Source organism: Xenopus laevis, chromosome 1S (genome assembly GCF_017654675.1).
Source record: "Xenopus laevis strain J_2021 chromosome 1S, Xenopus_laevis_v10.1, whole genome shotgun sequence".
NCBI lineage: Eukaryota > Metazoa > Chordata > Amphibia > Anura > Pipidae > Xenopus > Xenopus laevis.
In genome coordinates, this window is record NC_054372.1 from 135,453,158 (window position 1) to 135,477,061 (window position 23,904).

Genomic DNA, 23,904 nt, shown 5'->3' on the forward strand with positions numbered 1-23,904 from the left:
CTGTGCGCAAAACTGATTGTCAACAGTTCGTTTTGACTGAAGCTCTGTCATAAGGAGGACACCAACCAAAAAGTGATGTGAAGTACGTCCCAGGTTATCAATCAATTAAAGGCATAGCGATACATAAAGTCTCAATCTGCTTAAAAGCAAGAAAAACCATGGAACTCCAAACGGAAATGTACACGCCTCCCTTGTTTTTAGTAAGTGAGGCTTATAGGGCTTTTTAATAACGTTCAGTTTTAATACATGTTGTTTAAAAAATGATCTCTCAACCCCCCCATCCAGACACGGAGTCCAAAAGAAACTCTTCTACACATTATTAGCAAAAAGATTTATATAAAACTCATAAAGCCGTTATGGGTAATTACTATTTTCGCAATCCAGACAGTGTAACACAGTGCTTTCTGCTTGACATTAAAAATAAAAAAAAATATAAGATGCATGGTCCCAATATAACAACCTCACAGAAAGGTCTTTTTGGCAAAAGAAAACATAAGTGTGGCATTGGTCCATCCTCTATATCACCTCCCCTGAAAATCAATTTTCAGAACCAAAATGATAAAAAAAAAACTATATATATTGTACTGATGTTGGAATTAGGAAATAATTTTCATGTAACACTTTATAGCTAAGGGTAAAAAAAACTTGGCTTTTAATGTAAGGGCTGGGGCAGATGTTGGTCTAAATGTCTTCCTTTGGAATATGGGTCTTGCCTAAGAAAGTACAAGCTGAAATGTAAATAATGAACCCTCAGTAGTTGGACTCTCAAGCAATACTTCTGAAGTGGCACTATTAGGGTCTTAAGAGAGGCACCTGGTAGAAGGAGTATTTGGAAAGTGTCAGTGAAATAAAGGGAATGGTGGGAAGTCTGTTTTTGGAATGGTGATCATTTGGGCCTGGAGGAATGTGAAGGGTGGAATCTGGCAGTGGGATCCTCCAGCTCAGTCAGGAGTATGGACTGCTCATTCTTCTGACTCATCATTGGTGGTGAGACTGGCAACTATATCTTCTAGCTTGGCGATTCGTTCCCCATGGCGCCGCATGGTCTCTTTCATTGACCGAAGCTCCATCATGATGTCATCCACCTTGTCATCATTAGGCTAGAAATTAGAGAAAGATTCAGTACAGAAATATTTCCCTTAAAGGAGAAGGAAAGCTCCAACAGATTAGCCACAATAGTGCAAGCTAGAATGCTATATTTATTCTGCAGAATGCTTTACCATACCCGAGTAAACTGCTCTAGACACTGTCTCTGTTTGTTTAGGATAGAAACTGCCATATAAGCTTGGTGTGACATCACTTCCTACCAGAGTCTCTCCCTGCTCACTTACAGCTCTGAGCTCAGATTACAGCAGGGATGGGAGGAGGGAGGGGGAGAGGAGCAAACTGAGCATGCTCAAGCCCTGCCCTGGAGGTTTATGCTGAAAACAGGAAGTCTGATAGAGAAGCCCATGTTTACACAATAAAAGGAAAGAAATGCTGTTTTCTTTTGACAGAGGACTCAGAGCAGCATTACTTTGAGGGTTTACTAGTGTATTTATATAGACCTTTCTGATAAACCTAACTTAATTTTAGCCTTTCCTTCTCCTTTAACGTATCTGCGATACTATAAATTTTCATACAAGTTTGCGTTTTCCACACTACAATAGATAATACATTTAAATGAAGAAAAAAATAAAATAAATTAATGAGAATTCTAAGAATTTGCAATAGGTTGTCATTTTTTTTATTTGTGATTTTTGAGTTATTTAGCTTTTTATTCAGCAACTCTCCAGTTTGCAATTTCAGCATTCTGGCTCCTACAGTCCAAATTACCCTAGCAACCATGAATATATCTGAATAAGAGACTGGAATATGAATAGGAGAGGCCTGAATAGAAAGAGCAATAAAAGTAGCAAAACAATAAATTTGTAGCTTTACACAGCATTTGTTTTTTTTAGATGGGATTGGTGTGCCCCTTTGAAAGCGGGAAAGAGGAAGAAGGCGACAAACTATAAAAAAAAAAAAAAAATCGCTTAGAAGAAGTCATTTTATAACATACTAAAAGTTAACTTAAAATTGAACCACCCTTTTAAGGAGTGCCTTTAAATGATCAGAGGAAAACATATCAAGTTTTATAACATTGATAAGTTTGTCTACAAGACACAATGTGGATGAAGGCAAATATTTAATTTCTATCTGTGATGAATCAAAACAACAATTTCTCAAGTTAAATCAGAAACTCTTTTACAGCAAAGCCCCCTCAGCCCAGATATCAACAAATACTGAACCATCTGTACATCAATGGTTCTTTATATCCCCACTCTTCAATCAAACTGAAAGAGAAGTTGGCATACACAAGACAACCTCTATATGGTGCATTAAGACAATACTAACTTATCAGTGAGGGGGGAGAGAGAGAGAGAGAGAGAGAGAGAGAGAGAGAGAGAGAGAGAGAGAGAGAGAGAGAGAGAGAGAGAGAGAGAGAGAGAGAGAGAGAGAGAGAGAGAGGAAGAGAGAGGGGGGGGGGAGAGAGAGAGAGAGAGAGAGAGAGAGAGAGAGAGAGAGAGAGAGAGAGAGAGAGAGAGAGAGAGAGAGAGAGAGAGACAGTGCACTAATTTGCAAGAACAAATACATTGAATGAATTATTTTGTGTTTTCAAGCATTTACTCACTGGATGGGAAGTCTCAGCCATCTTCTTGGGGGCACTGGCTGGCTCAGCCTTTTTATGGGCTGCTGGCTTGCTGCCAAGGATATTCTTCTTAACTACATTGAGGTCTCTGCCTTTGGTTGGCACATACCCCTGCTTTAGGGAAATCAAGACGGGGTCTGCATTTTTCCCATCAAACCAGTCCTCTGCCTCTATTGGAGCATCAGGTCCAGCAGTATCAGGGTATAGATCATCTTGGAATAGATCAGACTGAAAGACAAGTAGATCACAAACTGAAAAGCAATTCTAATGTAATTAATTAATATTTTCCAATAGGGAAATGATGTGCATAAAAATGTAAGACAAAACAGATCACAACCAATTTGTTATGAATGAGGCATCCTACTTCCTACAGTAAAACTAGAAATTGCCAGAGAAGGATTAGATGCTAGGGTTATGCTGAAGGTTCAGAAATGTACACTATTCTTTTGCCCTGTCAAGTGGTGACCCACATAAAACCCCAGATGTCTGTCTGCAATTACAAGGCAGATTCCTTTTATAAAATAAGAACAAGCTATACATCTGTGAAATAAATATGGTGGGAAAAGGCTGGTTCAAATTAGTCATAGTAAAATCCACAGGGTCCAATGATTACGCATAAAGGACTTACTGTTTCCATTAGTTATTTTCTGACTAGTGCTTAAATCCTTAAAAATATGATATAAAGTATACCTACACTGATGCAGAAATGAAAAACATTAATTTAATCATGTGAGTAATAACATGTGGAATTTGTGTGCATAAACCAAATTAATACAGAAAAAAATGGATTCCTAGTGGTTTAGATTGCAGAAAAAAAACCAATTCCCTGCATATAATAAAAGAGACAGGAAGTATTCCAGAGCAGGTATCCCAGTAAAGGCTAAAATCCTTATGCTCTTAAAAACATCTCTTTATTAAACAAATAATAAAATCATGAAGCGCACATACATGGTTTTATTATTTGTTTAATAAAGAGAAGTCCAAGTGCTCCGAGCATAAGAATTTTTCTCTGTTGGATTACGTATTCCGCAGGTAAACAAACTCGCAGCAGCACAGAGTGAGCACATGTGGACTTTGAGAGTGCTCCCATTTTGTAAACTGAATCTCCCTCCCTTATCACTCATCTTCTATTCAGTATTCTATTCATATTTCAGTCTCTTATTCAAATCAATGCATGGTTGCTAGGGTAATTTGGACCCTAGTTACCATATTGGTTAAGAATTAAAGAGCTGCTGAATAAATAGCGAAATAACTCAAAAACCTTAACTAATAAACTGCAAATTGTCTCAGACTACCAATCTCTACATCATACTAAAAGTTATGTCAAAGGCAGGGTCGGACTGGGGGGCCCAGGGCCCACCGGGACTAATGTCCAGGGCCCCCCACCGACCCTACTACGACGCATCAAGCGCGCATGGATGAAGGCGCTGCCGCGCACATGGCGCGGCGCCTTGAAAAACTTGTCGGGAGAGGGGACTGGCCCAACGGGGGCCGATTAAGGGTCGGGGACCACCGGGTTTTTTCGTGGTGTCCCTCCGGGCCAGTCCGACACTGGTCAAAGATGAACAACCCCTTTAATGTGGCTGGTGTTTCAGTCTGGCAGCTCAGTAATCCACAGGCAGATTCTCAATTGTTATATTTAATTGTAGCAAGTGTTACAATATGCTACATTTAGTTGATAGCATGGGTAAAAATAACAAATGTATCAGATTAATGTATCAGAACATATACAATATTAAAAAACAGTCGCAAATAGAAAGTGGGAAAAAAAGTCTAATTTTGGTGAACAATCTTAAACCAACTGAAGTGTTGGAATGTGAACAACCCCTTTAACACCAACTTCACTTGGAAACATAGTATGTCCTATCCCAATGGGTTGTATTGTAATGCAATTGTTGGCCCTTAGGCCAAATTATCCACAACTTGATTTGGGAAGCCAAATCAAATTTATGTATACGGTTAATTTAAGCTAGGACACAACTCAAACTTTTATGCAATACAGTAGTGTTAGGAAATATTTACCGATTTCCAGAGAAGCAAGCCTTAGTTCTTAGTTATGTTTTTACATGATGTTGCCCAATATAAAATGGAAAAACAATCTTCAATAGTTACTATTCTAAGCTCAATGTAGTTTATGTTCTAGTGCAGAATCAATTTCCACAATTAAGAGAATTCTGACGATTTCTATAATAATAGATGTAGGCCAAAAATGGTTAATTTTCAGCCACATATAAATAGGATATTTTAAGCCTATGAGGGAATGGTACATTAATAAATGTTGGACAGCAATAAATCAAAAGAATGAATTGAATAATTTCTAAATCTGCATCATTCAGTGGTTTTTTAAAAAGCCAAGCTGTAGGAGTCATAAACCACAAAGCACCTGGTTATGTAAAAAGAATTAATTGCTGTAATTGGAGTTGCTTATTTCGGCTGCTTGCTTGCAATTGAAATCCCTCGATTTGCTTACCTTCCTGGGAACAGTCATGATGATTGGTTCGCACTTCCTCTCATGCAGCTTGTAGAACCTTTTTGGAAGAGACACAGACAAATATTAAAGCTGTATACAGATAAAAATCGCCTCTCTTTTTTTATTCAGATACCAAAAAACGAACAAGCACACAGTAATTAATTCCCCTTATATGTATATGGAAGCTTTTTAGAGTCATGCTTAATCAAAGCTCATATTAAATGCAATACAAAATAATGTGGTTCTGAAACGTTCCTGTTATAACCACAATGTGATAAGTAAACAAATTATACCTCAAGTCTACTCACATAAAAAACGGCATACATCTATTTTGCAGGTCGTATTTTTTTAATAAAATGCTAACTAAACCCCCATTTTCACCAGGTACCACCTGTTTCTTAATCCCAGAGGCATCTCTTAATCCTTGTGTGTGTGTGACCGAGTGGTGGAGTCATCACACTGCAGTATTCTTCCTCTTAATGTGGAATGGCAATCATTAGGTGCAGGAAAAGACTGAAAACATGGGCCCAACTAAATATTACAGGAGAAGGAAAGGCTTATTTAATGGGGGGTGCCAAAACTTAGGCACCCCAAGTGATTATATATACACTTAACCTAACACCCCTGGCCAGTGCTCCTATCAGGAGAAAATTGCACCTGTCTGGGGTTCTTCCAATGAGCACCAGGTGGGATCGGCTTACTTCTTATTTCCTCAAATTTCCAGGGGCAGATGCACGTGCAGTAGAACAAAATATCCATCGTCTTCGGCTTTTCCCGCTACTGCACATGCGCACCTGCGTGACGAAAGAAGAAAAGGGAAGCCGATCGCTCTGTGGTGCTCGCTGGACGAACCCTAGCCCAGTTTTTGCCAAAAGTTAGGCACCCCCAAGTAAAGAGTGCCTTTCCTTCCACTTTAAGTCAAAGCCAGTATTCCTCATATAGGCACTAAAAGTTCCAAGGTACTGTGATCATTCAGTCCTTACCATAACTGGAATTATGCTGCTTAGACAACCATCCAAATATGTGTATTTATAACTGGCTGTACAGATATGGCTGATGGAAGAAATGTGCTTGTAATATTCTTGATTACTTTGGTTTAGTTTACCACTACCAGTGAATATTTTAACTCAAGCCTGGTTTTATCTGGTACAGAAGTGCTTTGCTGGAATTGAAAAATAAGTCTTTAAACACCAAATATGTTTTTCAGATTACAACTGTCATACTAGTAAGTCATACTGAATGGCCAAAAAGTTTTTTTGTTTTTTTTTATATAGGACAGTTATAAAGAAAAACCATAAAATGTTGGGCAGAAAGTTTTCACTGAACAGCAACAAAGAACAGATATGAAAACAAATGTTCATAAGAGACATTTAAAAAGAAAAAGTGGGACACTTTGGTATGAAAGTTAAATGGCAAAATGTTTAACGGTCAATTAGTCTCAACATTCTCATGAAGTATCACTACAATATACGACTTGAAAATTAACATCAGATGTAGTTTCCATCAGTGGGGAAAAAAAAGGAAAAGATGTGATTAGCTCAGGGGTGTCCAAACTGCGGCCCGAGGGCCACATGCGGCCCAGGATGCATATGAATGCGGCCCAGTTTGAAACTCTTGGTTCCCGAGGAAATAGGAGGAGGGGGGTCTCTGCCCATTGCCCAGTTAGTAATAATAATACGTCTATTTATTATCCAGGTGTCCCATATTCCAGTGTATAGCTCTATCTGGTTATCCAACTGGCATTGGATAACCAGATAGAGCTATATGTGTGGCCCCAGACAATTTTTCTTTTTCCAATGTGGCCCGGCAAGCCAAAAGTTTGGACACCCCTGGATTAGCTAAACCATGGCTACAAAACAATACCTGGCGATTTCACACTTGTTGACATCCAGCCCTCTCTTTGGCATATAGCCCATCCCTCGCTGTGGTTCCTTACTACTGAATGTATTGAGGTAGTGGACATATGGGGACTCATCTGTGATTTCAAAATACCGAATACTGCTATCACCCTGCAAGGAAGAAAAAGCGGTATCCACTCAAAAATTGTTGTGTAATTAAGGGGTCGAATTGAAAATTCAAATTCGAAAAATTTTTATAGTCAAAATTATCAAATTCGACTAGGGAGTTATTTTAATTCGAGTTTTTAAAAAAAAAAAAAAAAAAAATAGATTTTCGAGATTTATCATACTGTGGCCCTTTAAGAACTCAAATTAGACTATTCTCCACCTAAAACCTGCAGAATTGCTGTTTAAGTCAGTCAATGGAAGACGTCCAGGGATCAATTTGCAGTTGTTTGCAGCCTTCCTGACATTCAGGGTTTTTCTTCCGAAAAAAACCCACAAAAGTGTTTTAAAATTCAAATCTAATCTGAATCGAGTTTTCGGGTTGATTTAATTTGAAAAATCCGTTTTTTTGTTTTAAATTTGGATTCGTCAAATTTCGAATTTATGGGAGTTTTTAAAAACTCACATGAATTTGAAATTCGACCATTGATACAAGTATGTTCTTCCTTTATGGAAATTCATCAGAGTGGTGTAATCCAAATACAGACAAAGCAGCCCTGACGTGTTTCAACCACCAATAAACAAATGGTTGCCCGCATTTGACCACCATTTTTTGAGGGTCTCTGTGCTGCCTCAGAGATCAGCTGACCAGAAATACTACAACACTAAGGGGCAGATTTATCAAAGGACGAAGTTCAAAGTTAAAAAAACTTCGAATTCAAAAAGACCAATAACGGAGGTCGAAGTTTTTTGGGGTCAAAGTGGGGAGCATTTGGTCTACTTCGATCGAATTTTTTTTTTAACTTCGACCTTTGATAAATCTGCCCCTAACTGTAACAGAAAGAAGCGTGTAAGCAAAAGACAGGTCTCATGAGCCAATTAACAGACAGAGTTCTAACATCTATGGCTTGTTTATGTGCAATGTAAATCCTAGGATCCCAAGGGGCAGCCCTAAAATGGCGATTGCCCAATGGCATATACTACTAAAAAAGTATATTATTATGAAAATGGTATATTTACCTGAAGCAAGGTTTTACATGTGAGCTGTTTTATTCAATATATTTTTATAGAGACCTACATTGTTCGGTTCAGTTTAATTAGTTTTCCTTTAAAGGAAAACTATACCCCCAAAATGAATACTTAAGCAACACATAGTTTATATCAAATTGAATGACATATTAAAGAATCTTACCAAACTGGAATATATATTTACATAAATATTGCCCTTTTACACCTCTTGCCTTGAACCACCATTTCGTGACTCTATCTGTGCTGTCTCAGAGATCACCTGACCAGAAATACTACAACACTAACTGTAACAGGAAGAAGTGAGGAAGCAAAAGGCAGAACTCTGTCTGTTAATTGGCTCATGTGACCTTACATGTGGTTTGTATGTGTACACAGTGAATCTTACGATCTTAGGGGGCGGCCCTTATTTTTTAAAATGGCAATTTTCTATTTATGATTACCCAATGGCACATACTACTAAAAAAGTATATTATTATGATAATGGTTCATTTACATGAAGCAGGGTTTTACACATGAGCTTTTTTACTCAGTATCTTTTAATAGAGACCTACATTGTTTGGGGGGTATAGTTTTCCTTTAAGCAAAAATCACTTACTGAATCTTAAATCGGAGAGTAAAATTCTACACACGCATGGGCAAATAACTTGAGGAGCTACAAAAGTATACAACTGGGTATGTCAACAATACCTCATTGTGTTTCGACACCAGGTGAAAACACCCATCTGTCTCTATTTCTGGTTCTCAGAGGCATGGGATAAGTGCACCACCAAAGAGAAAGGCTTGCTTCGATGTTGTGCATCAGTCAAAATGCCCGTGTCCCATAATGTAAATCATTTTTATTCTATTACAGGTTAGTATAGCCCAAAGGTCATTTTCAAAGTACATTTATAGTGTATAGTAAAAGAGCTGCATGTACAGCCTGGTTTGTAATCCTCAAGGAAACACGATCATAGAAGCAGATTGATTAGCTTACCTTTCCACACAAGTAAATGATATTAGTGTCTGGATCATAAAACGGTAGCAAAACTCCATTGCTAGTGTCCATTTCATGTAGTGCAATTGGCTCGTCCATATTTTTCTGCAATAGCAAATGTGATTAGATTACAATAAAATAAAATTAACTTGACTTGTTCAAAGTTTTTGTCTCTCTTGTTTGGAATGTTCAGATTCCTGTTGGCACCCTCCCTGATCAGCTCGCCTGCTCGCAGTTTTCATATTCCTCCAGGCTCCCTCCCAAACTCCCCTCTCGGCACTCCTGCTTGCAGTGTTTAGATTCATTTTGGCTCTCTTACACCTATCCTGATAAGCTCTATCCTGCCTGCAGTGATCCACTACTAGAACTGCCCAATTGTATTACAAGCTGATCACATACCCAAGCCCCAGATCATAATCTGGACATAGATTGATTATAGTTTATGTTGTGTGCAATTGGCAAACATATGTGTTTCCTACATACACTAAACAGTGCAGCATAAAAAGATGCAAGGAGTTATACAGCAACAAAAATACATTTTCTTTGACTGGATAAAAATAAACAGTGTGCATTAACTGTATATCAATAATAATTGCAGGGAGTTATGACAGATATGGGCAAATTGGGAATGGGATGCCAGGGTGGAAGGTGGGAGGGGTTTTTCCCCTGCTAATGCAGAGTTCTGCCTATCAGTAAAAGAGACACTCGCGTTCCTCATTTCAGCCTAGCCTCTGAAGTAGAAGGTTCTTTTTCCTGCATCATTACCAATTGTAAGGAAGGGAGAATATCATACTAGAAAATTAGTATTTTTAATATCTACTTTAACACATGGTCAAGTCAACAAATATCAAACGAAAAAAACATCTTCAAGGTTTCTGGTTGAGGGTAAGAAAAGCCATCAGCTGCAGACTAGAGGAAAAGGATTAGTACATACTGGATTCCACAATGCTAGCTGACGTTCGCTCATCCGACTGAACCCTGTAGTAAAGACGTTTCCATCAGATAAAAAGATTGCTCTCATGGGCCGGGCACCTTCGTGAGCTTTTTCTTTCTCCTGGAAGAAAAAGGAAAACTGAGATGACAGCTCTTCCCATTATCACAAAAATTATGAGCATGAGAACCCTCAACACATGCAGTAAGGGTGATTTTTAGGGCCTACTCTCTCAGAATGCAATATGGCAAATAAGCTCGGTATAATGAATTTGACATCTAACCTTGGCTGCTATATTTCAACAAAAATATTTAAAAAAAAAAAAAGCATAACAAAGAAGCAGCATTAACTAATGTAGAAAATTGTAACAGTCATAGTGTACGCTTAGATAGCAACATTGAAATATTAATTTCACTTTGAGAAAAATGGTCCTGTGTAAAAAAAATAGAAAATAACAGGTCTGAAATAAGAGATTATGACTAAACAGTCCTTCAGGGATGTTCACCTTCCAAACACTATTTCTGGTGTACTATCTGAAAACTGCTGATCTGAAAATATAGTGTAAAGCGCTTGGGTCTTCTCTAACATTCCACAAACATACAGGCAGCTTAACTGGCTCTTGATAGTATACATGTGTTGTGTAGATGTGCTTAGCAGCTTGTAGGCTACACATATTACCGAGAAGCAAATGAGTGCAGGCAAACTCCACATACGGGGTAAGGCGAGAGCTCTATCCCTCCGTCCAGTCGTTCCACTCTGGTCAATGTGGTGCAAACAATTCAATTAAATTAATGGCGCGTTTACTGGCTCAATGGTAGGGGTAGAGATTACCATGTAGGTAAGGATAATAGTAAAAATCCAAATTTATTAGTTCATTTAAAAATCTCTATCCCTACCATTGAGCCAGTGAAAGGGCCATTCATTTAATTGAATTACACATATTACTGATATGTTCAACAACCACAACAAGAGCTATGCCTACTAAATAATGTTGATAAACAGGTCATATTATGAATATGGTCAGTAATATTATAGTAAAAACAATATAACATATTTACATTAACATCAATGACAAACTACCCCACACATACCTGGGTCAGTTAAATGTATTCCTTTAGAGATAAGTAATAAATACGAATAATAAATACCTATTTATATTGCAGAAGGCAGGCACTATTTTTATCCTAGGCCAATTCCATATTACAAAGACCTTATTACTATTAAATGATTATTCTTATAGGGTAACAATGACAGACACTAGGCACAATCAGAAGGGCACTGAGCAAGTGGCAGGCACTATCATGTGGGTAGTTTAGTTGTCTATTGTGGTCCAGTCTCCTTTTTGTTAACTTAGCATATAGAAATATAGAAGCAGGGTCATGAATAGTCCTCTGCATGACTACTACAGACAGGAAATATCAAATATAAAAACAAACTCCCACACCAAATTTCACAGCAGTCTCACACTCCCGCCACTACACTGGGCCTTCCCTTGAGGAGGCAATTGTTAGTACGGGAACAATTGTTTTTAACATTAAAAAAAATAAATATCTTGTAAGACTGAGTGATTTTATTCTCAATTCTACTTCCCTTGAACCGTGGTGGAGCCACAGAGTGCCTTTCCAATATACAATACATAGACTTATGCATATTCAGGGAGTCTAGAATTATTCAGCTCTTAGAGACCTACCGATACCACTTCCATCTTTCGTGGATCTATTACAAGAAGTTTCTTGTCTTTGCCGGCTGTGCAGATGAGGCTCCCATTACGGTTCCAGCAAACACTGTAGATCATATCATTGTGCATATCTTCCAAGTTTATCAAAGGCTCTCCAGTGCCCACATTCCAAATGATGATGGCATTGTCACATCCTATGAAATAAAATAGCAAATTAATATTTGTTTCTTTCTTCAAGCCAGGCCATGTTAACATTTGATTTTACTTGTGCATTGCATGAGAGCTATATACAATTACAGAATTAATATTGTTTTTAAAGGAAAACTATACCCGCCAAAATGGATACTTGAGCAACAGATAGTTTACCTGTATATCAAATTAAGTGGCATATTAAAGAATCTTATCAAACTGGTATATATGTTTAAGTAAATTTTTCTCTTTTACATCTCTTGCCTTGAACCACCATTTCGTGATGGTCTGTGTGCTGTCTCAGAGATCACCTGACCAGAAATACTGCAACTGTAACAGGAAGAAGCGTGGAAGCAAATGACAGAACTCGTCTGTCATTTGGCTCATGTGACCTAACATGAATAGTCTGTTTGTGTGCCGTGAATCATACAATCACAGGGGGTGGCCCTTATTTTTTAAATTACCCAATGCAACATACGAATAAAAAAGTATATTATTATGAAAATGGTTTATATACATGAAGCAGGGTTTAACATATGAGCTGTTGTATGCAATATCTTTTTATAGAGACCTACATTGTTTAAAGGGTATAGTTTTCCTTTAACAGGGATGCACAGAATCCAGGATTCAGCCTTTTTCAATAGGATGTGGATTTAGCTAAATCCAAGTGACTGGCCAAACCTGAATACTTAAAATCAAGTGACTTTTCATAACACAAACAAGGACGTTGAACATTTTTAACTGTGCAGATTTGCATATGCATATTAGGGTTCAGGATTTGGCTGAATCTTTCATGAAGGATCGGGGGTTCATTCAAATCCCAAAACAGTGGATTCAGTATATCCCTAGTTTTTAAACACTCATTCTTATTTTAGAAAATCCAATAGTTGCCATATCAAAGCATACACGTCATTGTCAGTTTGCTATGTTGCTGAATGCACATTATTTTCTTACCTGCACTAAGCAATACATTACGAGCAGTTGGATGCCACGTTACAATGCCAACTCGCTTGGAATGTCCTTCCAGCACAACCACAGGATCAGTGAGAGGGATAGTCAAACCATTCTCTGGGATCTGCCATACCTGAATAATTATATTAACAACAAAATTTGATTACTAGATAGAAGTAAAAAATTAAATTATTCATTTACACACACACACACACACACACACTATATAAAGGGCAGGTTAATTACCATAACTGTGCAATCTTCAGAGCCACTGGCAATAACATTGTCATTGTGTGGACACCAGTCAATGTCCAGCACTGGTCCTGTGTGGCCACAGACTGTTGGGTAGGCTTTATCGATTCTTCCAGACTGATAAAATAAAGAAGGACAGCGTGAGAACAGAATTCTTTAACTGGAGCATAAGATTACTTTGATTAGGCCTGACATCTGCTTTTAGAATTGCACCCATAAAAATGCCTAACCTGTGCTCATCTACTTGACTGCGGTTTGCCAATTTGGCAGTTGTTGTTCATGGCAAGGCACAGTGCATGCATACTGACATCACTACTTCCCCCAATAAGTATTAAGGATTCATTGCAAAAGCCTCAAATTTCTAGTATATCTGGCTAGGGAAGAGTTGGGTGTCCATGATATACATATTCCTCCCTCACAATTTTTTTTATATAAAAGCCATAAAACAGCAGCGGTGTTAATTATCAACATAACTATAAATGAAATGAAATAAGAGTTGTGAAACTATCAAGACATTGAAAAAAAAAACGAATGAGGGAAAACCAAAAAGATAATGCCTTCCACCCCATAATCAAATAAACAGGAAATGAGGCAGATGAAGGCATCACTGGCTAACTTTAGTTTTAGTGTTCCCAAGCAGCCCTGTTCCAAGATCTGCCACAAAAATGGTGTTTGCCATTCATTTTAATGGAAAGGGTTGTCCCTGGGAAAGGGAGGTGTGAATGCTGTTATTCTTTCTGGCAGCACACTGGTAATTAAAAATGTACCTTGTATTAGTACAGGTATGGGATCAGTTCTCCGGAAACCCGTTATACAGAAAGCTCTGAATTACAGTAAAGGCAGTCGTCTCAGATAAGACTCCAATTTTAAAAATGTGGATTATTTGGATAAAATGATTTCGTTTTTCTCTGCAATAGTAGAACAGTACCTTGTACTTGATCCGAACAAAGAGAAATCATTTTGAAAATTTTGCTTATGGTCATATCTATGGGAGATGGCGTTCTCCTACTTCAGTGCTTGCTATATAACGGGTTGCTGGATAAAGGATACCCATACCAGTATTGAAAAAGCAATTAAATGCAACCGGAGGGAAAGTTATACATTTGAGCACTTTTTATTCATACTTCTATATTTATGTCATGTATCTACACAATACTTTGCTAATTGCATCAAAGCTCACTTTTATTATCAAAAAAGACCATCAGGCAGTATACAAATATGGCATTATGTCTAAGGGGAAGTAGTATTTTGCAGAACACTTGTTAGTACAGGTATGGGATCCGTTATCCGGAAACCGGTTATCCAGAATGCTCCAAATTACAGAAAAGCAGACTCCATTTTATCCAAATAATCTCCTTTTTCTCAGTAATAATAAAACAATACCTTGTTCCTGATCTAAACCAAGATATAATTAACCCTTATTGAAAGCAAACCCAGCATATTGGGTTCATTTAACGTTTACATTATATTCTAGTAGACAAGGTATGAAGATCCAAATTATGGAAAGATCCATTATGCAGAAAACCCCAGGTCCCAAGCATTCTGGATAATAGGTCCCATACCTGTACTCTTACAACAATTCTTGTAGTTACCAACACTGAAAAAAATAAGTGTTTGTTTTATCCACTAGGGGGAGATCAAAGTACACAATTCATAATACATGTGCCACTGGAGTTTTATTTAATTCACACAATTATCAAGGCCTTGTGCACGATTCATCATTTGAAAAATTAGGGCCACCCGACATTTTTCTCTTTGTAATTATACAAAGGAAATACTAAGAGGTGAATACAAAAATGTTTCCGTGAGCTGAGCTACTACAGAAAGGTGCCTCAGCTGCCCTTTGATGTCCCATTCCCTGCTTCGGCCTGTGTGCACACATGGAGCAGATGTTGGTGCAAAATTCCATCATTTGCCTGTCAGTGCAGGCACATGAGAGATCAGATGGAGGGGCATTGGCTTGTTCCTGCCTGCAGAGAAAACAGATGCCATGGTTGCTCCTATTAGCCTAAAGATGGCAATAGATTTAACAATTACAATCTTTTTCAATGCATATCTTTAGAGCCGAAAAAAAAAGACCAACAGGCAGTACACAAATATGGCATTATGTCTAAGGGGAAGTAGCATTTTGCAGAACACTTGTTTCCCAGTGATAAGCACAACACTCCTATTTTAGAGACATCTAAATATAAACAATCCAGTACAAAAAAACAGATAAAAATATTGTGCACTACTGTTTAAACAAGTTGTACAAGAGCCATAGAAGCCAGTGTTCTACAGCACAATGGAGTCCTGTAATTAGTACCGGTATGGGATCCATTATCCGGAAACTTGTTTTACAGAAAGCTCAGAATTACAGAAAGGCAGTCTCCCACAAACTCCATTTTATCCAAATAATCTTTTTCTCTGTAATAAAACAGTAGCTTGTACTTGATCCCAACTAAGATATAATGAATCCTTATTGGAAGCAAAACCAGCCTATTGGGGTTATTTCGATTTTCAAATAGATTTAAGGGATTGATGATTCAAATTACGGAAACATCCGTTATCCGGAAAGCCCCAGATCCTGATCTTTCTGGATAACAGGTCCCATACCTTTACCATACTGTGTAGTGGAAGAACTGGGTGGTGGGGGCAATATGAAGGTAGCTAGGAAACATGCGTTTTTCTTAAACATATCCAAAAATGTAAGAATGGAGCAGTCTCCATGGCTATATGCTTATTTTTAAAAAAAAAAAAAAATTTATTTCAGTAAATACCCCTTAAAAATAAATTAAGTCACATCTATTTCCTCTTAGAGAGTCAGTTAAAATAGAATAGTTTGTGTACAAATATTCCTTTCCAAATAAAGCACAGAAGCACTCTAAGAAACAGCCCCATACAATTATGACCACATCAAGTGATAATTTAATAAAAGGTAAAAATGTACTACAGTTCTATTTATATATAGAAATGGATCCACAGGTATCATGAACTGTTAAGAGTCTGTTAGAAGCCTTATAAAACCGGAGAGTGTGCCCCAAAGGTTTGTTTATGCAAGCACAGGATTTAGCAGCATCATCACCTAATTGCAAAGTAATGTGGGATGAGTCAGATTTAAAAAGCATCAAAGAAATCTGCTAAGTATGTTTGCCTCAAAGCTTATTCAACACTACACGAAGCGCAAACCCCCAGTAGCTCACAGCCTTGTGTGCCAGTCCCTAAGCTCAGTAAGTGACAGCAGCACAGAGAATGTGCAGTGAATCAGCAGAAAAGAAGATGGGGAGCTACTGGGGCATCTTTGGAGACACAGATCTGCTGTGGTCGCCTTGGGATGGTACAGAAGCCCAAAACATAATTTACAACATTTCTGCCCTACTGCTTTAGTTCTTCTAAATAAACAAAAAAACAGTTGGAAAAAGAACAAAAACTGAATAGGGCTAAAAATGTTCATTTATATGGTGAAGTATCAGTCCTGTTCAGTCCCATTTTGGAGCTTGCATAATTTACAGTTGACAGCGCAACATTAATCAGTTTTAAAATGAAGCCCTCGTGGATGCAATAAGCCTAATATAATGATGGTGTCACAGGAGCAATGACAAACAGAGTTGTGTATTGGAGTCTAATGAAACAAATGACCATGCATTCACTGAATGGGCATAATCTCAATATATAAGGAAACAAGAAATGTAACACAACCCACAACTGGGTGCTTCATGAAGTTATTCTCTAGGTAGGAAAAGAACAATACTATGTCTTCCAAGCAGGGGATATGAAGAACTATTTTCTATCCCAAGCAGTGAGTGAGAGAGAGATGGTGGAAGATCACATGCACACCACTCCCCTCCCCAGCTCTGCCTGAGCTCTCAGTAAAATTGCCCATATAAGGCTATGGGAGATATGAGGACTGACAAGCTCACAAGCCCGGCTTCATATCCAGACTGCTCATTGGCTGCACAGTCTCACAATCCCAGCTTCCTATCCAGCCTGCTCATTGGCTGCACGGTCTCTCAGGCACAGTGACAAGGCCAGGCTGTGTGCTTAGCAAGAAAAGACACAGCAGGATCATCAGCTAAACCCTTCAGCTGCCAAATCAAAGAGCACGGGATCATGGGAAGGTTGTAACATGTAGCCTCACACATGGTTAAAAAGATCATCTGAATATCCACATTAGCAATACCCAGCCTGTAGAAATCCCTTAAAGGACAGGGTTCTCTGCGTAAAGAAAAAAAAATATTTTTCCCTGAATGAAAGTAAATAAAACCTTTCCAATATGCATACATTGAACAATTAACTCAGTGGTCTGTATCCCTGTCACAGTGATCGGAGGTGTGCAATATTCGCTTGAATCTCAATGTGGGTATATGAGCAGCAGAGCGCCTGCAATGAGGCAAAACCTTGCCTCGGGTAGGGTTGCCACATTTTTGGGAAAAAAATACCGACCTTCCTGTACATTTAGATTTTTTTCCCCTATTAATAACATTGGGGTCAATCTTCATTGACATTCAAGCCGGTAAAATACTGGCCAGGTGGCAACTCTACTCAGGAGGCATTTCCCTGCAAGCTACAAGGGGCAGCAAAAAGCCGAATTTCCACTTTAAAACCAAATTGCACTCTCTGCACTAGCCATATGGACCCACTCTGACGGAAGAGCGGCATCACAGGAGCCGCCTCAGGATGGCTTAGGGGCCGAATCACTCTTGCATACGGGAGAAAGATCCGCTTGTTCGGCGAACCTCGACAAATGAACTGATCTTTTCGCTTATGGCCAATGGGCAGGAATGGGGGGGGGGGGGAAAGCTACTGGGGCATCATCAGTGACACAGTGATACAGATCTTTACTGTTAAAGGGCTATGGCTGCCTGGACCTGCTAAAGGGGAACAATTGCGAAAATGAAAATTTAGTATTCGATAGATCATACGGAAATAAGAAGTTTACGAAATATAATCAATTAAACATTATGTAGAGTCATTGACTACCTGATACCTAACTGCTGCACAAAGACAGACTGAAGAGAAACAGATGCTGAGCGAGGAATAGTGAAGATGAGCTTTATTTCAGAATAATGCAGAATATTTAATTTACTGTATTAAAAACATTTCTTATTTCAGTATGATGAAGCTTATATTACATTTTAATTTTCACAACAGTTCCCCTATAAGCTTTGATTTTCCTGCAATTGCATGTACAAATAACGGTCATTAAAGCAATAAGAAATTGTCATTAAAGCAATTCCCCTTTTAAATATATTTTACTTTACTCTTTCATTCCCCTTTGCCGGGTATACTAAAAAGTTACATTTAAAGGTTCATTTAACAAGCAAATTAAGTTTTGAACGAGAACAACTGATCTAAACACTTTCCTTTGGGTCTTAAAGCAATTGCTTTGTGTAGAAAGGTTAACAGAATAGGCTGTGCGCTGTACTGCTATTTTTTCTAGCAACACAAGAACATGGGGGAGTAAGTGAAGCACAAGAAGGAACACTCCAAGCAATATTCATATGCTAAAACAGGGCACCATATGGCAAGGAATTTCATATCAGAACAAAGAGAAAGAACAGCTTCGGGACAGATTTGTCAGAGTTATAGTATCACAAAAAAGTGGAACAAGGGATTGATATTTTTGAAATACAGGTATGGGATCAGTTATGCGGAAACCAGTTATCTAGAAAGCTCCGAATTATGGAAAGGTTGTCTCCCACAGACTCCATAATAATCAAATAAGCCAGTTTTTTTTAAATTGATTTCCTTTATCTCTGGAATAATAAAACAGTACCTTGAACTTGATCCAAACTATGATATAAGTATTCCTTATTGGAGGTCAAAGCCAGCCTATTGGGCTTATATAATGTTTATATGCTTTTCTAGTAGAAGTAAGGTATGAAGATCCAAATTACAGAAAGATCAGTTATTCGGAAAACCACAGGTCCCGAGTATTCTGGATAACAGGTCCCATACCTGTACTATTGAAATACACTGTTAAAAGACAACATATCTCAAATCAGAATGAGCATTATAAATACATTTTTTAGAGATGGTATGTGTGTAGGTAAGCTCTAATCAATGCATTGTTTTTTTTGTTTTTTTTTTTTAAAGGTTTATTTCACTGCTTCTTTTATACCAGAGAACGAAACTAGTAATTCATATATTTAAATTAGGGTAAAATCAGTTAGCCATTGCTTTATAGTTAGGGTTTGGCTCTGGTTCAGCTATGCACTAAGATTCAATGCACTAAAGACAGGATTTGCTTCAGGATGTGGCACAGTTTTCATAATTCAGCTAAATCCAGGTATCCAATTTTTCATAGCAAAGTCAGACGACATTATAGCCCATGTTACAACAGGAAATATTCCCTATTTGTGTACGGATTTCATATGTGCAGAAGGGCACAGAATTTTTTATTGCTTTTTGCTTCTGCATTTATACATGTGCCCACTAAATGACACTTCATTCCGACATGTGCGACACTTTTGAATTAGTGTCGTTAAAAGTGGGCGTGGTTTTTTCGGCGCCACTTTTCCCGCCATTTTTATGAATTACTCGTAAACTCATTTTTTTTACCGACAATTTTTCAGACACTTTAGGCTCTCCTATAAGAAAATGTCAGACAAATTGTCGTTTAAAAAGTCTTGGTAAATGTCGTTTGTACGATGAAAAGATATACGACATTTTAGAAAATTGTCAGACTTACGAGACATTCAGAGATGGTAACATCTGCCTTTGTGAATTTGCCGTTCATACGACATTTTACAAATTTGTCGACCGCCACTTCTGGGTTACTTTTTTTACCGACACTTTTGTGAATTCCCCCCAATTTGACTGACATTTTCATTTTGGAGAGCCTAAAGTGTCTGAAAAATTGTTGGTAAAAAAAAAAAAAAGTTTACGAGTAATTCATAAAAATGTCTGGAAAAGTAGCGCCGAAAAAACCACGCCCACTTTTAACGACACTAATTCAAAAGTGTCGTACGTGTCGGAAAATTTGGCGGAGAAATGCTCTGGGAATTTGTTGGCTGTTGCGACGACACTTTCGACGACATTTTAAAGACATTTTTTTGTTCCCGACACTTTTGTGAATTCCCCCCTATTTGTTTTATACACATCCATACAAAAATAGCACGTTTTTTATCTTCCACTGTAATATCACAAGGTGCACAAGTCAACAGTGTCCGCTGAACAATGTCTGCTGAACAGTGAATGCCAGAGACAAAAAAAAAAAAAAAATGAAAACGAGGTAAAATAAACAAAACGTAGGCTGGGAGGAACCATTTGCCCTCCTGTTTGCACTCAGAGGTCATACAGCAAATAGCTGCCAAGGAATGCAGACGTTTCCAATAATGAAGAGCTGTAACACTTATTTCCCCTCTAATATTTACTCTATTATCAAACACTGATCACTATGCACCAGGGCCGGACTGCGAGTAAAAAGCAACCCCCGCAAAAAAAAACTAAGCAGCCCACACAAATGCGTGCCGGTGTTTTACTTATCTTTATATACATATATAAAATATGCGTGTGTGTATATCTTTATTTACACTAGGGGGTACATTATCCCTTATAATACATGAGTGAGCCTCCCACTCTTCTCCCCTTCTTTTGTCCTGACACTAATAGTCCCTTCTCACCTGTCTGCCCCACATTGATTAAGTTTATGATATCCCTGCTCTGTCAATGAATTATGTTTGGCAGCCTCTCCTTTTCTGTAAATATTATTCAAAAATCAGATGTTTTTAGTAAACTCCCCCTCATCATAAACTGCAGTTTACAGCAATTGAGCCAGCTCTTACAATAAGTTATAACTCCGCTTCAAAGCAGCATGGATGTTCAGTCAGTGGACAGCTTAAATTCTTCTGTCATCGCTGATCACTTCCTTCACCTAGGTTACGGGGTCAGACTTCGGCTGCGTGCCTGCTTGCTAGTGATGTGCGGGCCGACCAGATACCAACAGGTTCGGGCCGGCCTCGCATGCTCTTTTCTGGGTCTTTTGCTGGCTTCCGACTTGAGGTTTTTAAAGATGCGTGCCTCTCGCCCCTTATGTGAAGTCATCTGTGGGCTCGGGTTGGCGTAGTTGGTGGGAGGTTGGGTTGTGGGCGGGTGCGGGTCCGGAAAAGCCCAACCCGCACATCACTACTGCTTGCATCTCTCTCTTTCACAGGATAACAGACTTTGTTACACAAGCCAGAGCCATGAGCATGAATCGATACCTGGGAGTTCCGAAAAGGCATTGGCAGGACTGCAACGGGGAGCCAAAAGAAAAAGCTCCGGTATGCACAAACACCCTGATTCAAGCACCGTGTGCAAGGGAACTGTGGTACAGGGCCCCCATTGGACGGGGCATGATTGGGTGCAATAGGTTCAATCGGCCTAAGGCCAGCCATGAGTTGAAAGTTAAAAGCACCGCATCTAATTAGGCAGCGGGTGGCCCACTTGAAAGCAGGGTAGAGCGGCCCTTCAGGCATATGCCGGAAGGGACAGATTACCAGTCCGAGCCTGCTAGGCACTTCAGGTGGTGGAGGATTGGAAATTTCCCAACCTGGCTTAACATTTGTTTTGTGTGTTTGCACTGGAGTATGAAATTAATGTTATTGTTGTGCCTGGCTTCCTTTCAATCCTTACAAGTTTCACAGATTAACTGGGATCACTGGGATCAAAAAACACCTAAATATCAGTAACCAGAAGAGCCACAAGTCTTCAGAATGTGATAATATGCAGAAAATGTATGATGGACAGGAGTGTTATCAGGAGATGATCAGCCATTCAGGACAATTACAAATGCCTCCACCAATGCCTAAGGGAAGAAATTCTTGATAAGAAGGGGGGCATTTTTATCAAATGCCATGTAACAGCCCCAAGTCATACAAAGAGATTAAAAGCTGCTGTTTCTGGTTGACTAGTGAAAAGTTTTATTTCAAATAGGAAAAGTAAACAAACACTTTCTATCATAATGCAGGTATGGGACCTGTTATCCAGAATGCTCAGAATAATAATTAAACCCAATAGGACTGTTTTGCCTTCAATAAGGATTAATTATATCTTAGTTGGGATAAAGTACAATACACAGTTTTATTATTACAGAAAAAACATTCAAGCTTTTGGATAAAGGGTCTCTGGATAACAGATCCCATACCTGTACAATGTACATGATTGTTGTGTTTCATGACTTATAAAGTGACAATTACCTTTTGTAGAGGCAACACCAGGAAGGCCCCTCCTCCACTTGCTTCAATAATTATGGCAACAAAATTGGGGTTTACCGCACAGAAAGAGCTGTCCCAAGTAACACGGGAGACCCGTATGTCATCGTAGCATTGGTCGTTTTTTAGCGCTTGCCCAAAGACGTGACGGAACTTGCTTTGTCGCACCACACGCCTCATTGTATCTGTAAAAGTACATAAACACACAGTTAAACACAAGAATGCTACTACACATACTGTTGATTAAAACCATCTATACTAAAAGTATTGGGCCTATAAGTAGAATTTGATTTGAGAACCATGACAAAAAAAAAAAAAAAAAAAAGGCTTGAAAATGTAAAAAATAAAAAACTTGTGTCCTACAAAATAATAATAAAAAAAAATTATATATATATAAATATAAATGGGCAGATTTATCAAGGATCGAAGTGAATTTGAGGGAATTTTCGAAGTAAAAAAATTCGAAATTCAAAGTAATTTTTTGGATACTTCGGCCATCGAATAGGATACTACGACTTCGATTCAAAATAGAATCGTTCGATATTCGACCATTCGATAATCGAAGTACTGTCTCTTTAAAAAAAAAAAAACTTTTATTTCAATACTTCACCAAATTAAACCTGCCGAAGTGCTATGTTAGCCTATTTTGACCTTCTAGAGCATTTTTCTAACTCAAAGTAAAATCGTTCGATCGATCGCTGAAATCCTTCGATCAAAGGATTTAACTTCGATCGCAGAATACCCAAATTCAATGAAAAAAACTTTGACTTCGATATTCGAAGTTGAAGTATTTCAATTCGATGGTCGAGTTTTTAACTTCGAAATTCGACCCTTGATAAATTTTTTAAAACCTGGATTATTTGGATAAAATGGAGTCTATTGGAGATGGCCTTTCCATAATTCGGTACTAGAGTGTGTAGGCCTTTAAGGGATATTTATGTTGTAGCAACAGCAGTACTCTGCCATATATAACTTTCTATATCATGGGATTTGTAAAATTTTCAAAAAGAACACATTAACAAGCATTTTTACATACACAGTAACACCATGAAAGAAGTATCTTATGGCTGAAAGTGCAGGCACCTCATAAGTTATTTGCTTTTTACCCCAACAGCAACGTTAATTCAGAATGATAGAACCACCTTGCTTGACTCACAGGATATTGAAGCCTAATAGCTACTACAGACCTTCCCTTACCTGCTAAGTGCCGGCAGCACATTTCCAGTACAAAAAAGCACATGGAGCCCTATGGGTCAGTACCATTAGATAACTTTGCTGCTGAAAATGGGTCGTCAGTTAAACGTGTTTTCTCTCAGTGTAATTCAATTCAGCAACATCTTCTAAGCAAACATCTACTTTTCAGCAACAAGTCAAGTTAAAGCTAGATCACACTAGTGATTTCAGACCAATGCCATGAATGTCAGCAGAATATACTAAATATATGTAAACTAACTCAGAGAATGCAGAATGATGATGTTTTTATGGATTTTGCTCTAAGTGTACTAAGAATGCTGCCCCTATCCCAAGAAAAAAGAATTTTCATACATAAACCTGTAAATAAATCTAAAAGCCAAAAAATACACA

The 23,904-nt window shown here is 38.3% G+C and overlaps 1 protein-coding gene across 1 annotated transcript in view; it reads right to left on the reverse strand.

The window, feature by feature from the left end:
* Positions 1-319: 319 nt before the first annotated feature.
* coro1c.S (coronin 1C S homeolog) overlaps positions 320-23,904 on the reverse strand; it is a 34,514-nt gene continuing 10,929 nt past the window's right edge. The window contains 10 exon segments of the mRNA NM_001085893.1: positions 320-1,100; positions 2,654-2,899; positions 5,142-5,199; positions 7,005-7,150; positions 9,147-9,251; positions 10,081-10,200; positions 11,768-11,949; positions 12,899-13,028; positions 13,142-13,264; positions 22,306-22,505. Of these exon segments, the coding sequence (NP_001079362.1) occupies positions 963-1,100; positions 2,654-2,899; positions 5,142-5,199; positions 7,005-7,150; positions 9,147-9,251; positions 10,081-10,200; positions 11,768-11,949; positions 12,899-13,028; positions 13,142-13,264; positions 22,306-22,500 (1,443 nt within the window). The 5' untranslated portion in view covers positions 22,501-22,505 and the 3' untranslated portion in view covers positions 320-962.